At 40.3% G+C, this 14,348-nt stretch overlaps 1 protein-coding gene across 1 annotated transcript; it reads left to right on the top strand.

Annotated features, from left to right (window-relative positions):
- The first annotated feature begins 1,318 nt into the window (after positions 1–1,318).
- ARRDC4 (arrestin domain containing 4) lies at positions 1,319–13,179 on the top strand. The gene is made up of 8 exons (XM_007470090.1): positions 1,319–1,760; positions 5,985–6,051; positions 6,300–6,447; positions 8,666–8,768; positions 9,771–10,027; positions 10,547–10,709; positions 11,291–11,445; positions 11,799–13,179. The coding sequence occupies exons 1-8, from the start codon at positions 1,472–1,474 to the stop codon at positions 11,853–11,855; spliced, it is 1,239 nt and encodes a 412-aa protein (XP_007470152.1). The 5' UTR covers positions 1,319–1,471; the 3' UTR covers positions 11,856–13,179.
- Positions 13,180–14,348: the final 1,169 nt, after the last annotated feature.

Below are 14,348 nucleotides of genomic sequence, written 5' to 3'. Positions count from 1 at the left end.
AATAGCAGCTATTTCGGAAATTTATGCAGAGCGAGATTTCTGGCCTTTTCCACTTTCTTTAGGGAGTGGTAAGAAAAAGTTGGACTTGAAAAGCCTTATTAAAGTTCCACATTAATACTCTAAACTCAGAGCAGAAAAGCAACCTTTAGTTTGGAATTATTTTAAAAAATAAAAGAAACAACTACTTCAGGAAAGATTTTTAAATCTCGATATGACATTGATCAACCCGTGATAGCTCACAACCTTGGTATTTTTATAAGAGAAGAATTTATAAGGGTTAGAATACGATGGCTAAATAGTGGCAGCGATGTTAGATGATAAAAAGAAAAAATTAGAATAGAGAAGGAATGAAGGATTAAAGAAGAAAATGAAACCGAGGACAGGAGACAGGAGCTGTGGGCATGGAGAACAAGTCATCAAGGCAACTGGAAATTTTCGTGGACTGTGACACCGAGGGCAGGAAATCCTTTTGGGTGGGGACGAAACTTGGGTGGCAGATGTTGTTTAGAAACAACGAGACTGATGACCTTATTTAGAGCAGGAAGAATGACCATTCCAGCCATTCTCAGTTTAAAGAGGTTGCAAGACGAGCCGGGCAGCAGAACTCCTTAGGGTCGTTCCAGGTTGAGAACCACAGCCTTCATTCTTCCCCTCTGCAGCTCTTTCTTAGGCTGCGAACTCTGAAACCCGAGAGAGGCGGGGCTCAGCAACCTGGATGTTAGTAGATGCCAAGTTGTCCATTAAAGTTCCGAGGCGGTGGGCCCCCAAATCTCACAAAGAAATACTGCTAAATTCCTTTTTCCAGGGTATCTACTTCGTCTCGAGTACTGCAGATGTAATCATAAACACAAGCTAGTTGCAGCCACAACCTCACATTCTAGTGTGAAGCCCCCTGACTCCCGCAAACAGTTCCCAAGCTGCTAGAAACCCCGCCTCCGTTTGTAACCATAGGAACGGCTGGCACGCCGCGAGCCTGAGATTCTCGGTTCCGCCCCCTCCCTAACTAATATTGTTCCCCACTATCTGTCCACATGGGCGCACCGCCTCACTATTGGTCAGTGCCCCAGGACTGTGCCTTGCCCTAGCCAATAAACGGACTGTGCACGTGTACACCCGCGAACCCTGATTGGTCACCACTCTCTGATCACGCACTGCCTTCCTGCGCCAGCCCGTGCGCGGCGGCGCCAATGAAATGACTCAGTAGCCATTTACAACCAATCATCACGCCACGCGGCTCATAGTCAGCCTATGGGCGCGCGCCGGGGGTGGGTTGTCCCGGCCCTTTTCCATTCCCAGCTGGGTTTGTTAAAGCGACAGGCCCTACGGCGCACCGGGGCTCCACCGGGCACCGCAAAGCGGCCGCCCGGGCCCTCGGCGTGAGCTGGCGCCCGTGACAGCGGCGCCGCTCTGCTCGCGACCCCGGCTCCGGGCCGCTGCCGACGTCCTTGGTGCGGCCGCGTCGGCCGGTAGGATGGGCGGTGAGGCGGGGTCCGCGGCGGTGGTGGGCTCCGAGGGCCGCGTGAAGAGTCTAGGTCTGGTGTTCGAGGACGAGCGCAAGGGCTGCTACTCGAGCGGCGATACGGTGGCAGGGCACGTGTTGCTGGAGGCTGCAGAGCCGGTGACCCTCCGGGCGCTGCGCCTGGAGGCCCAGGGTCGCGCCACTGCCGCCTGGGGCCCGAGCGCCGGCGCCGCTGCCCCGGCAGCCGCCTCGGAGGTGGAGTACTTGAACGTGCGCCTGAGCCTGCGCGAGCCCCCGGCCGGTGAGCGCGGGCCACGGCCCCGGAGAGGGGCTGGCGGGACTGGGAGAGGGCACGCCGGCGGATGCCCACCGGCTGGGTGGGCGGGGAGTTCGCCCACGGGGTAGCCGGCCTCAGTTTGGTCGCCTTGACGGGCGGGCAACAATGCCTGCGCCCCCCATCTCACAGCACCGGGGAGGTGGTGCTTACTTCTGCTGGCGCCCCGCTCCTGGCTCGCTGGGGTCTGACTGCCGCCAGGGTCCCAGGACCATCTAGGACAGCCCTGGGAGTGAGCCGTTGCCATGGGAACCTGAGATGGGCAGTCAGGAATCAAGGATCTGGGGATTTAGGTTCCTTCTCTTGTGGTCTAAGGAGTGGAGGGCGGAACCAGAGTTTACGAGGTTCCATTCTCGGGTGCCCAGTTTATGGGGCCCCCGTCTCCCCCGCCCCGTCTCTGGATGCTAGTTCTTGGTTCATGATGAGTTAGCAAAACCTCAGTCTTAGGAGGAGGGAAGTAGTTCCTGAGCGTTACGAGTTCAAAGGAAGTGCTTTTTGACTTGATCATCATACTTGGTTTCCCTCCTTTGGGGAGTGGGGTAACTTAAGAGTTCTACGTCTGTCTTACTTTCTTTGTATTTATTTTTCGCTTCTTTTTGTTTCCTTTGCATTCTCTTCCTCCCTCCCCTAGCCCACCCCCATAGACCTTTAGTGACAGTGGGATCTGGGCACTGTAATAGTTTCTAGAAGAATGATGACCCTTCTTGTGAAGTCCAGTTAATAGTGTAGGCTTAAAAGTGCCCATGTGGAAACTCACTACATGGGTATTCTGTCAATATTAGGTGCAAAAAAGCACTAGGAACGGTGAGTCTTAGTCTTCTTTCAGTTGGTAGGAGCTACTTTAAACTAGTTTACTTTTCTGCCTCATCAGCTTCAGCATTTATCTGTAAAATAAATAATGGTATAGACTCTCGGCCCTTGAAGAATAAAATACAGCGTATCAGTGTTTAACCCTTGCTATGTATTATACAAAAATCAGTAGTAAGTGCAGTTTTTCCATGTCCTGCTGTGGAGAAGTAGACTATTCACAGTTAAATCCTCAAGGTATGTGAGAATCGAGTAATCCCAAAAACTGTGGTGAGGAAAACATGTATGAACCAAAGCCCTCTTTTGGATTAACAAGTGTAATATGTTAGGTGACAGTTCTTACCTGCCTTATGCCCTTTCATCAATATGGTTTCCAGAATCAACCTATACATGCCTACCCCAAGGTAACAGACAACACAGATTTTCAAGATGGCTGACTGGAGTCAAGGGCAATGGAAAAGGGAAGTAAATTGTTTTTTTTTGTCCAGGACTTTGGACTCTGTGCCCATAACTACTCAGTAAATAGATGTAAGATAAATAGCAGTTGGACCTGGGATTCGAAGTAAAAAAAACGCTTTGGTAAAATCTGGGCTATCAAATAGTGTTTGATTCACAAGTCAGGTTTTGTCTTGTCATTCTAACAGAATAGAATGGCTAACCCTAGACAACCTGAAAATCTTAGCTTGTTTTAGAATGTACCATAACAAACCTCTGGCAAAAAGTAAAATCATGGTCTGTTTTAGTTGATTTCATTGAGAAAAAAAATCACTCCTAATATCTGTAGCTTGGAAGAGGCTAGCTACTTTACATAGTTGTGGACTCTTAGGTTCATTTAATTCCAAAACCTAGCTGAATTTCAGCCACCTGAAGAGATTTTTAGAAATCCAGATATTCAGGAAGTATGGCTGTGGGATCTGTTTTCAAAAAATCTACTGGATAATTTTTCAGCATTGTTAATCTAACTACTTGCTATCATGGGGATTGATTTTCTTCATATTTTTATTCAATAATTATGGTAGAAAGGCAAGACACATCAGAGAGTTGGTTTCACATCTTGGTCGCACACCAGGATTATGACCTTGTGCACGTTCCTCATCCTTCCTGAGCCCCAGTCTGCCTCTGTGATGGTCTTCTAGCTCCCACGCTCACCAGTGCTCTGAATTATGAGTTTGGGCTGAAGGACCATTATCGAATGAAACGTCTTGTGACATTGTAGTTCTCATTGCATAAGACAAAGGTAATAAACTATGAGAGCAGAAGCAGAAATGGGCACATGATTCAGCTTGTGGACCTTCTTAATTAAAAATTAATAAATAAACAAGAGAAAGCAAGCAAGCAAAGATTTGTTTCCAAATACTATAACCCAGGTTTATCAACTTCCTCAAAATTTTTTCCTGTTTATGTTTTGAGGTAGTTGAAAGTCTCATTTTAAATGTTCTAGTTCCCATGTTGATTTGTTTTTTCTCTGAAGAGGGAACTTCATCTCTCTCTCAACCTCTTCCAATGTCCTGTGCAACTCTGTTCTTCACACTTGCCTGTCATGCTCTGCCTCATTCCCTTCCCTTCATCTAAGCCCCTTCTCATTTGTTTCCGTGCCAACCCTTACTTCAACAGCAGAAGTGGCCCTCAAGATGCCCCCGCCACTGCCATGGACTCCAGCATGCTAGGGTCATTACTTGTGTACAAGTGTCTATAGCCTCCTTTCCTCCCAAGGTCTGTTTGGGGATTGAAGTTATTTAGCTTTGTATCCATTTCATATCAGCTTTGTGCTTGACATTTAAGCACTGTAAATTTTGAACATAAATGAAATCCACATTTTTAAACATTTCAAGTACTTTGTCATATTCAGTAATCTAACGATTACAAATTAGAACTTTAGCCCAGCTCTAAGGAGTGTTGGGATTCCTTGAGTCTAGTACCTGATAGCTATAAAATGGAGAGGCTTCCCTGATTCCAGTGCTGTAGAACTGCTGGGACTTATAGGGTGACTCTGGACACACCTGAGCTCTGAGACTCACTCTGTCACTGTCATTTAACATGGTCTCACGTCCCTATGACTTATTCACTTAGCTTCCAAGTCACCCACCTGTTGAGTATTTCTATTTGAATGATCTTAAGTGGCAAATACTTGTAAGTTTTTTTTTTTTCTAATATATTACACATTGAAAATTGGAGATAGATTCAGGAAACTTAATGGGCCAGTAATGCATTCCTGTTTTCTAAAAGTATAAGGTTGAAATGTTAACTGAGTTGATGGTCTTAGAACTCTCGTATTTAAATGAAAAATTATCCCATTTCACTAGTGATTTCTGGCCTTTAATTTTTTTTTAATGAATGGTTACAGTTGAAATCTCCATTTCATATCTACTGACCAGGCATATCTCAGAGAAAGTTCTCAGTCTGTTCTGCACTTTCTTCATCTTAATCATCCCACCCTTGATGAGGGAATTTAGTTCTAAACTTGAATCTATGCACATAAAATGAAGGGAACATTTTTAAGTATCTCTGGGGAGCCACCCAACCAACACTGATAGCCCTGGAGTTTGCTTCAGATCTGAACGATACAGTCTCTGCACTCATCAGGGCTCCAGCAGTGCCTCTGGCCTTGCTAGGTCCATCCACACCCTGCCTACTGGCCTTCTCACAGTCAAGGATAAGCCTCTGTGTGAAATGAAATGGTGCTGGCTGACCCCAGAGCAGGAGGAAGGAGTCGTGGCCATGCTTGGCCAGGCCCACTCCATATCCCAAGTTAAACAACATCCCCTATTAATCAGTAATGACTCCTGCCTAATAATTTGTTCTGTTGGTTTGGCTATTTAGTATTCAGTATTCATAATATTCCAAGTAAATTTTTCATCTCCTTTTCCATCTCTGCCCAAAGAATATTTAGTCTGATTTTTGTGGTGTACCCAAAATAAATCTATTTTTTTCTAGATTAATTTTAGGTCCAGTTTAATATTGGTACCTCATGTTAGTATAATAATATACTAACATTAGTATACTCATGCTAGTATACAAGTGGGGGAAATAAATGTTTATGTATATGTAGGTATGTATGTGTATATGGTTGTATACACATATATATGTATATGGGAGCTCTGGCATTTTATGGTAATTGTGTAATTGGTCTATTTGCAGATAGAAGATACATATGTATATACATACATATATATATATATATATATATGTGGTTTGAAATTGATTAAACTTGGTAAAAGTTGAATCAAAATTTAATTCTCTAAATCTCAGTTTAATGTACTTTTTGACGTATATTCAGTGTTATATATAGCTAGGAAAACCTTTTAAAAAAACTATGATTTACATTGTGAAAATTCTTGATGTAATATGAACCTTAGTAAAAATAAAATGTATTCTCTTTTTTAGGTGAAGGCATCCTCTTACTACAGCCTGGAAAACATGAATTTCCATTTAGCTTCCAACTTCCATCTGAGTAAGTGAAACTGTGTAACTGGGGATTTCCTTTCCCCGCAACCTGTCTATCCAGTTGTATGGGCACCAAGTACCTTCTGACATTCAGGTGTGCATGTTTATCCTGAATAACCCCTGAGTAGACCTAACCCCGCTCACCTTTTTTTTTTAAAACAAAACAAAACAAAACACCCAACACTTTAAGGGCTTTTCCCAGTTTTGTTAAACTGAAAAACAAAGTTAAAAAGTCATCTCTTTGGTTTATTTCAGACCTTTGGTAACCTCATTCTCCGGGAAATATGGAAGTATTCAGTACTGTGTGAGAGCAGTTTTGGAACGACCCCAGGCACCTGATCAGAGCATTAAGCGGGAACTCCAGGTCGTCAGTCACATCGATGTCAACACACCAGCATTACTAGTAAGTTCTTCCTCCTTCTCTTCCTCCTTCCCCTTTTCCTCCTTCCCTTCCATCCTCCTTCCTTTCAACTGTGGTCTCTACATTTAGCAAGTCTGGTGGCAGCCTGTCCTGTCACTTTCCGATATAATCTTATAACCCATAGGCATTCACTATAAATATGTGATTCTAAGTTGGGCAAATTACAAATTGTGTGTGTTAGTACTATTGATTGTGTCCCTGTTGTTCAGGGCTTCTTTTGCCAGAAAGTTACATGGGCTTAAAATGCATTAATAAGGCTTAATAATAATAATGCACACACAGAGTAGTTACTTTTCCCAGAGCAGCCACATTCACAAGGCTGTGGTATTCTAAACTCTTCGCTAATAGCAGGTTGAGGAACAGTAATTATGGAAGAGTATTAATCACTCCCAGCCTGTTATTGAAGCTCAGGCCATTATGCTGTGTCTCCTTGCATTTTGCATGTCATTTTCTAACATTAAGTAAGTGCATGCAGCTGCTCTGGAGACCCTTTCACTTATCATTTTCTTATGACAGATTTGGCCACATTAAAGCATTGAACTTCTAATAATCACCAGAAATACTGTAGGCTGATAAGAAAGATTAGGCTATAAGTAACAACAGAATAGGCAAGATGGGAGTTAATGAGCTAGATTCTTTCATCTAAACCCATATTATCAAAATAATATAAAATTATACCTTGTACTTTCATGATAGCTACTAGGACCTAATGGTTCTTCATTTAAATATGAATGAATGATTTTTTTACTTCATAATTTAAACTTTCCATCATGATACTGATGTTACAAAGATATATTTTTAGTATTGGAGGTTTCTCTTTCTACCCAGTGTTTTTAAAGATTAGGAAAAGAAACAGGAGTTAAAAGTTGTTTAACTCTACTTCCACACAAAAATGAAATAGAATTTACTCTGATGTTCACCTTTAGATTATAAAAATGTAACAGATATGCCCTAGTTGCATGGTCCCTTGTGGCCAAAATCGTACAATAGCCAGACCCAGCTGACCCGGCTTATAACTATGACTTATCACCTGCTCAGCACCTATTTTGAAAATTGATGATGCTAATAACTGCTTTGTGTTTCTAAAAACTACTTAGAATTGGGTGGTTAACTGATTCTAAACTATTTATGGGGCCATTGTGGCAAATAATTTAAAGATATTTTATTTTTTGGCAAAAAGAGATACTATTTGTCCTTTACTATCCTTTTATAATTGAAAAAAATATTGCAGCTTTGGGTTTTACAGTGAACTTTTGGTTTGTGCGTCTTGTAAACTGAGCATTTTAAACAGTATTTTATAATACTGTTTTATAAACAGTATTATATAAGCATCCTGTATTGCTTATCTTGCTACTTTAGAATAGAAAGTGGGGTGGTGAGTTCAATAACCCTTTAGATCCATTACACTAGGTGTGTTATTGCACTACCATTACACAAAACCCAAAAATCATTCTAAGTTAAGGACACTTGAAATTTCTGCCTAATAATGCATTTTGAAGTAAGGAAAAAAGGCTGTTTCCTTATTCCACATTTTAAATGCCAAGAAAAAAAGAACATTCTGATTATTGATTTTTATACCATTTCTCCTTTTCCTGATCTACACATAAAGTCTTAAAAAAAAAAAAGTAGTTCTGTCATATTAATAGGTACTACTACAGTTTTTTGGTTTGTTTTTTTTTTTTTTTCCTTTGTGGCACACGGGCCTCTCACTGTTGTGGCCTCTCCCATTGTGGAATACAGGCTCCGGACGCGCAGGCTCAGCAGCCATGGCTCACGGGCCTAGCTGCTCCGCGGCATGTGGGATCTTCCCAGACTGGGGCATGAACCTGTGTCCCCTGCATCGGCAGGCGGACTCTCAACCACTGCCCCACCAGGGAAGCCCACTACTACAGTTTTTGATTGCTTTTTTAAAGGATGGTATATCACTTCCCAGAAACACAATGAAAATATAGGATAAAATAGAATGATGTCACCCTAATTTGAATCTGAAAATTCACCTTAGTTTTCCTGAAAAGGGAATGATTTTTAATGCTTTGTCTTTAAGTATTTTACCTAGTTTGTCACAGGAAGATAAGAAAGGTTGATTTGTTGTTTTCTGGAAGACATTGCTGTACAACTGTTTAATAAAAAATGACATAACTTTAAGTTCTATGAGTTTTCTAGACCAGTTTAATTATTTTTATTATTTGAACTTTTCAAGACCCCTGTATTGAAAATGCAAGAGAAAATGGTTGGCTGTTGGTTTTTCACTTCTGGTCCAGTCTCACTGAGTGCCAAAATTGAAAGAAAGGGATACTGTAATGGTAAGCAAACTGTTTAAAAATCCAAGTTCAAGATTCATTCATTTTATTAGCTAATTGTAAGTGATTTTTAATAGTGTTTTGTAATTTACCAAGTATATACTGTTTTAAAACATGAATAATACAGTTGTCTGGTTCTAGTGTAAATAATTGATATTTAAATATTTGTAAATAGATGAGCGGATCCCAGTAATCCTGGTATTTCTGACTTCAGTCCTGGTACTTTCGTAGCAGAGACTAAAACCAGTAGAGTGGGAAAATGCTGGCATTTTATTTTAATGTTGCAAAAAAATGTTCCAAGCATGTTGCTCAGAAGAGAGCTGTTGTCATATGAAAATACTGTTAGGCATTCTGACTCCATGCTGGAAATTCAAATATATGGGAGGGGCTAGAATGTAGAACATTGACACTCTTAACAGTCAGATTGATATCAGAACAACAATCTGTGAAGGGCCCAATTGCATCCAGTGGATTTGGCCCCCACTCCAGGGTTCTGGCTTCTTGGAAATGAATATGGTATGGAATGGTATGATGGTGGATGTATAATGTGGGTGTAAAACTTGCCTACTCCATCCATTGCTTTATTTGTATTTATCAATTCCTAAAATGGGAAGACTTCATTCTTCTGTCGGGAAGATTTTAATTTGTTAGGCACTAATGAGTGTGTTAGTGATCTTCTGTACTTAACGTAGTACTGAATAATTTATTTGTATGTATTCTCTTAACTTTTATAGATACTGGTCATTTTACAGATCTTTAGAATTGGTAGCCTAATATTGCTACATTAGAAAAGTGAATCATGCGATAGTTAGAAAACAGTATCTACCACAAACTGCCGTAAATTTTCACTTCTCTGACTCAGATTTGCAATGTAAGTTTTCCGTGAGGCTTCTCAACTTGTTAAAGCAGCATTGCCACATTTCAGCTTTCATCAGTAACAGCTTTGTTCCACTGTGGAGAGAATTTCCTCAAGGGTCTCTGAAGGTGTTTCTGTTTTCTTTTTAGGAGAAGCTATTCCAATCTATGCAGAAATAGAGAATTGTTCCTCTCGTCTGATCGTTCCCAAAGCTGCCATTTTCCAGACGCAGACCTACCTGGCCAGTGGGAAAACGAAGACCGTGCGGCTCATGGTGGCCCACGTGCGCGGGAACCACATCGCCTCCGGGAGCACCGACACCTGGAACGGGAAGACCCTCAAGATCCCGCCTGTGACGCCATCCATCCTGGACTGCTGCATCATCCGAGTGGACTACTCCTTAGCTGTGAGCACAGCGCTTGGTGAAATTAAAGACGTAGCATGGAGCCATACCTGGTGCCATGTTACTGAGAAGATGTACCTTTAATACCCAGGAAAATGTCATTTTATGTCAGCATTACAACAAATTGTGGAATATATGAAGATTGGCCTTTGTTTTTTAATCAAAAACTATCCCCCTGAGGTATTTAATTAAATAACATGGAAGAATGAAGGTGCAGTAGGGCTGCTATATTGAAGACATAAGTAACTTTCTATGGTTCTGTGTAAGCTGTGCTCACTTACAGTGAAGTGTATTAAGGCCACACTTCCCCATCACAGAGCATTCACTGTATTTCCTGGGCTCTTCATTTTGTTTGTTCTTCATTTTATTCGTCAGGACAATTTACAGTTGTGTTGCGGGTGGTAACAGATAACAAAAGCATTTTTTCTATGAAAAAATAATTGGGTTATTTACTGTGAGGTTTAACTTATATTTGTGCCTTTCTCTCTCTTTTTGTTGTTGTTTTGTTTTTTGGCATATTAGGTGTATATTCACATTCCCGGTGCTAAAAAATTGATGCTTGAGCTGCCCTTAGTGATTGGCACGGTTCCATACAATGGTTTTGGCAGCAGAAACTCCAGCATTGCCAGCCAGTTTTTTATGGATATGAGCTGGTTGACGCTGACTCTGCCAGAACAGCCTGAAGGTAAAATGTTCTGAGGTTCTTTCAGAATGCAGTTTTACACATAGAGTACTTAAGAACAGGACATATGAGATAGGAAATGCTCAATGATAATTATTGCTGCCACTACAACTATTCTTACTCTTTTTATTACTAAAAATCATAAAACATTATTCCCATAGGGGACTTTGAGAGTTTAGCTTATCCAAGACAGAAAGCTCCTAATGGCAGATCCAGAAATACAGTCTACATCTCCTGATTCCTATTTATAATAGTAGAAGAATGGAAAATAATCAGAGGAAGAGTATAGTGTGTTATGTTGGTGTTTTTCATAGCCACGTTTCAATGATTTTTTTTAACCTAGACTAAAACACACACGTCTCAAAAGAGAATATAAATCAATGTTAATAGTACTTTAATAAAAGCAGAATCTACTGAAAATTTTTTTGTTGTAATGGGCACAAAAACTTCCTGCTTAGGGGAAAAAATACCAATGTTTTATCTTCAGATTAAACTAAGTTTCTTGTTCCTGTAAGAGTTCAGAAGAGAGTAATGTAATTAGTTTTTGCCTGGATTTCTTAGAGCCAACTCCTTTTTTGTTTCAGCACCACCAAATTACGCAGACGTGGTGTCGGAGGAAGAATTCTCTAGACACGTTCCTCCTTACCCTCAACCCCCTAACTGTGAGGGGGAGTCGTGCTGTCCTATGTTTGCCTGCATTCAGGAATTCAGATTTCAGCCTCCGCCTCTTTATTCAGAGGTAAAGCAAAAGAAAATTAGACTTGTGTTCTGCTGTTTGTAAATAATCCTCTGTGTCTGTTTTTGACTCCCAATTAGTAGAGGATACATACAAAAAAATTTTTACAATGGTGATAGATTATCACTGATCCACTTACCCCATTTTGCATTGTTTTCTTCGTACTCTCTAGCATACATGTAGAGTACCATGGATTGCCTTTAAGGCCATGGAATACAGAGAACTTAAGTGGCCTACTGGGACTTCTTAATAATAGGCTTTAAGCAGTTTGGCTTATGACCATATAATTAGAAATAGATACTAGAATCATGTTAAAGAATGCTGCAGTAGTAATCTTGGTCTGCTCGTTTTTGCAGGTTGATCCACATCCTAGTGATGTAGAAGAGACGCAGCCTGTTTCCTTCATTCTCTGAACATATTTCAGAAATCACTGTGTTCATCACCAAATTAGAATGTTGGTTCTTTCCCCCTGTCTTTTTGGGGAAGAGGGAGGGAAGATTAGCTTAAGAACATAAATAGACATCAAGACTGAAGGTAATAGAAATTAAAGAATGCGTGAACTTTCCAGTGGGCCAACAGGATTGTTGCACAAGTTTGTGATGTGGTCTTGTATCCCTTTAGAACTATGGGACAAAGATGTGAAAAGTCACAGAATGTAATGGAAGTCCTGATGGTGATAGAGTAAGTGAAGAGTGCTTATGCTGACCCAAGAGAAAGGTGCTTGTAAACAGTGAAAACACTATGCGAGCATATCTTTACAAAGGTTTCTCAAAGTAGAACAGATGTATCCTCAGCTTTAAGGCAGTATGGACGCATTGGAAGGAGACTTGATTTTGGAGAACGTAGCAGCACAAGGGTGTGCATGAACAGGAAAGGGGCCCACTCTAAATTAAACGTGAAGTGAGACCCTCTGGTGTCAGGGTCTTCATGATTTCTAACCATATTCCATAGGACTGAAGTCCTTAAAAGAACCTTTTCTGAGGTCATGGTCTTACGAGGTTCTAATAAAGTAATACAGTTTTCACTCTTTTAATGGTAGTTTAAGAGGTAGTTTCTAAGTTGGCTATACAGTATTATGAAACCAAGAAAGAGTTCCTTCCTTGAAAGGCTTGTCAGTTGAAAGGGGAAAGGTGTACTTCAATATGAAAACATATTTTGTTGAAAGTTGCACTTTTTATCCCCTTTAAGTACTTCAGCAGAGTACATGTTTGATTTTCCTCATGTCTTACTTACCTAGGAGCATATTAGAAAAAGACAGGGTTAAAAAAAGAAAAAAAAAAAAAAAAACTTGCATCCTTAGGATGCCTTGATAACTGCACAGGGGGAAAATAGGCCTTTTTTACCTACCTCTGGTGGGGTTATCAGAATCAGATATGTTTTAAAACTCCAGGCCGGTGAAGTCTTCTTTGGAATTTCTGCTCATTTGCAGTAGCAATCTCATCTCTCCTATCCCTAAACCTGAAACTGGACCAAGGGCAAAATCTATAAGGTTAACATCAGTTGAAAGTTAATATGTGTATACCAAAGGGTATTTCAAAATAAATGCAAAATCAAGGCAGAAATACCATTTTCCATTTTTTTGAAAAGTCATATAAACTTAATTTCTGTCAAGAGACTTAAGTCTACTGATGGCAGTCACTGTGTTGTTCATTGTTATTCCAGTTCTTTAGTAATTCTGTTTAAACTGTGATTTTTTTTTATTGTTTCGGTGCAATATTTTATTATCTTTTAACCTCAGGATATTCAGACCAACAAGATTGTGTTGCTGCTAAAAGACTGAGCAGTGTTTTTACTGTCCCCCTGTCCCCTCCTAGTCACAGTCACATGTTCACTTGTTTTTACTCTAATCTGTTGGTTTTGTGAGCTGAGAGCATTTCTGTACACTAAGTAGAAGGGAGGTAGGGGTTCCCATGATAGAGATTTTGGACCAACCCAGTACTTTGGTTTTCTCCATGTCCTGAGGGTTAGATCTGGAAACCCTGGTGCTTCCCATGCAGAATACTGTACTTCATTCAACTGAACGATTAGCTTTTCTTTCAGTCAGTATATTCCGTTAGGAATAGAAAAGTTTTAAGGTTAAAGTTTAAGGTTAAATTTTGTATATAAAAATTAGCTGGACATTTGATTTTTATACAAACATTAGGTAAATGTACGCTTTTCACCCTTGGGTATACCTCTCTTCTCTGTAATCACATAAGCATCTTAAGCCGTTCTTTCATCTTTTAAGCCACTGAATGAAAATCATAATACAAACTGTTTTACCAATAATTGTGGTACTGAAATTGTCACAGATCTTTTTTCCCTGCTTTGGTTTTTTGGTGATCTTTTATTTTGCTTTGTTTTTGTGTGTTTGTTAGCTATGTGCTGTCTAAACAGTTTTATTTTTACTTTAAGAAAAGATCACCTTCAGCTATTTCTTGACCTCTGAGTTGCAGTTTACATGTTTTGTCAAGACATTTTCCATCTCCATGATACCAAAACAAAGTAACAGAAACAAAACAAAATGGTATGGAGGAAGAGAAAGTTTAATTATCTATCTGGCTGCAAGTAGAAAAGCAACTGCTTACTGGAATCCTTCAGTAGGATCGTTTCATCACCTTTTTTAAAGAAATGAAGTGCACCCACCAAATTAAAACAAAGCTGATTTTTTAGCACTTACGAGAATAGCTAAAAGGTATGATTTGCCTTATTGAATTGATATTGGTATGTCTGACCTTAAGCAGTAGGTTGAAACTGCATACCTTTCTATAATCAAATTGTTTGATGAAGGTAGAAGATTCTGCATTGGAACGGAGAATACTTGGGAATGAAGGTAAAAGTTTAGCTGCTATTTGCTTGTTTATTCTCCTCTTGCTTAGTTTGCAAAGAAACTGTGGCCTTAGAATTTTCTTTTTGATGCAAAAATT

The sequence above is a fragment of the Lipotes vexillifer genome, unplaced genomic scaffold, assembly GCF_000442215.2.
Source record: "Lipotes vexillifer unplaced genomic scaffold, Lipotes_vexillifer_v1.1 scaffold695, whole genome shotgun sequence".
NCBI lineage: Eukaryota > Metazoa > Chordata > Mammalia > Artiodactyla > Lipotidae > Lipotes > Lipotes vexillifer.
This window is presented reverse-complemented; position numbering and strand designations above follow the sequence as displayed.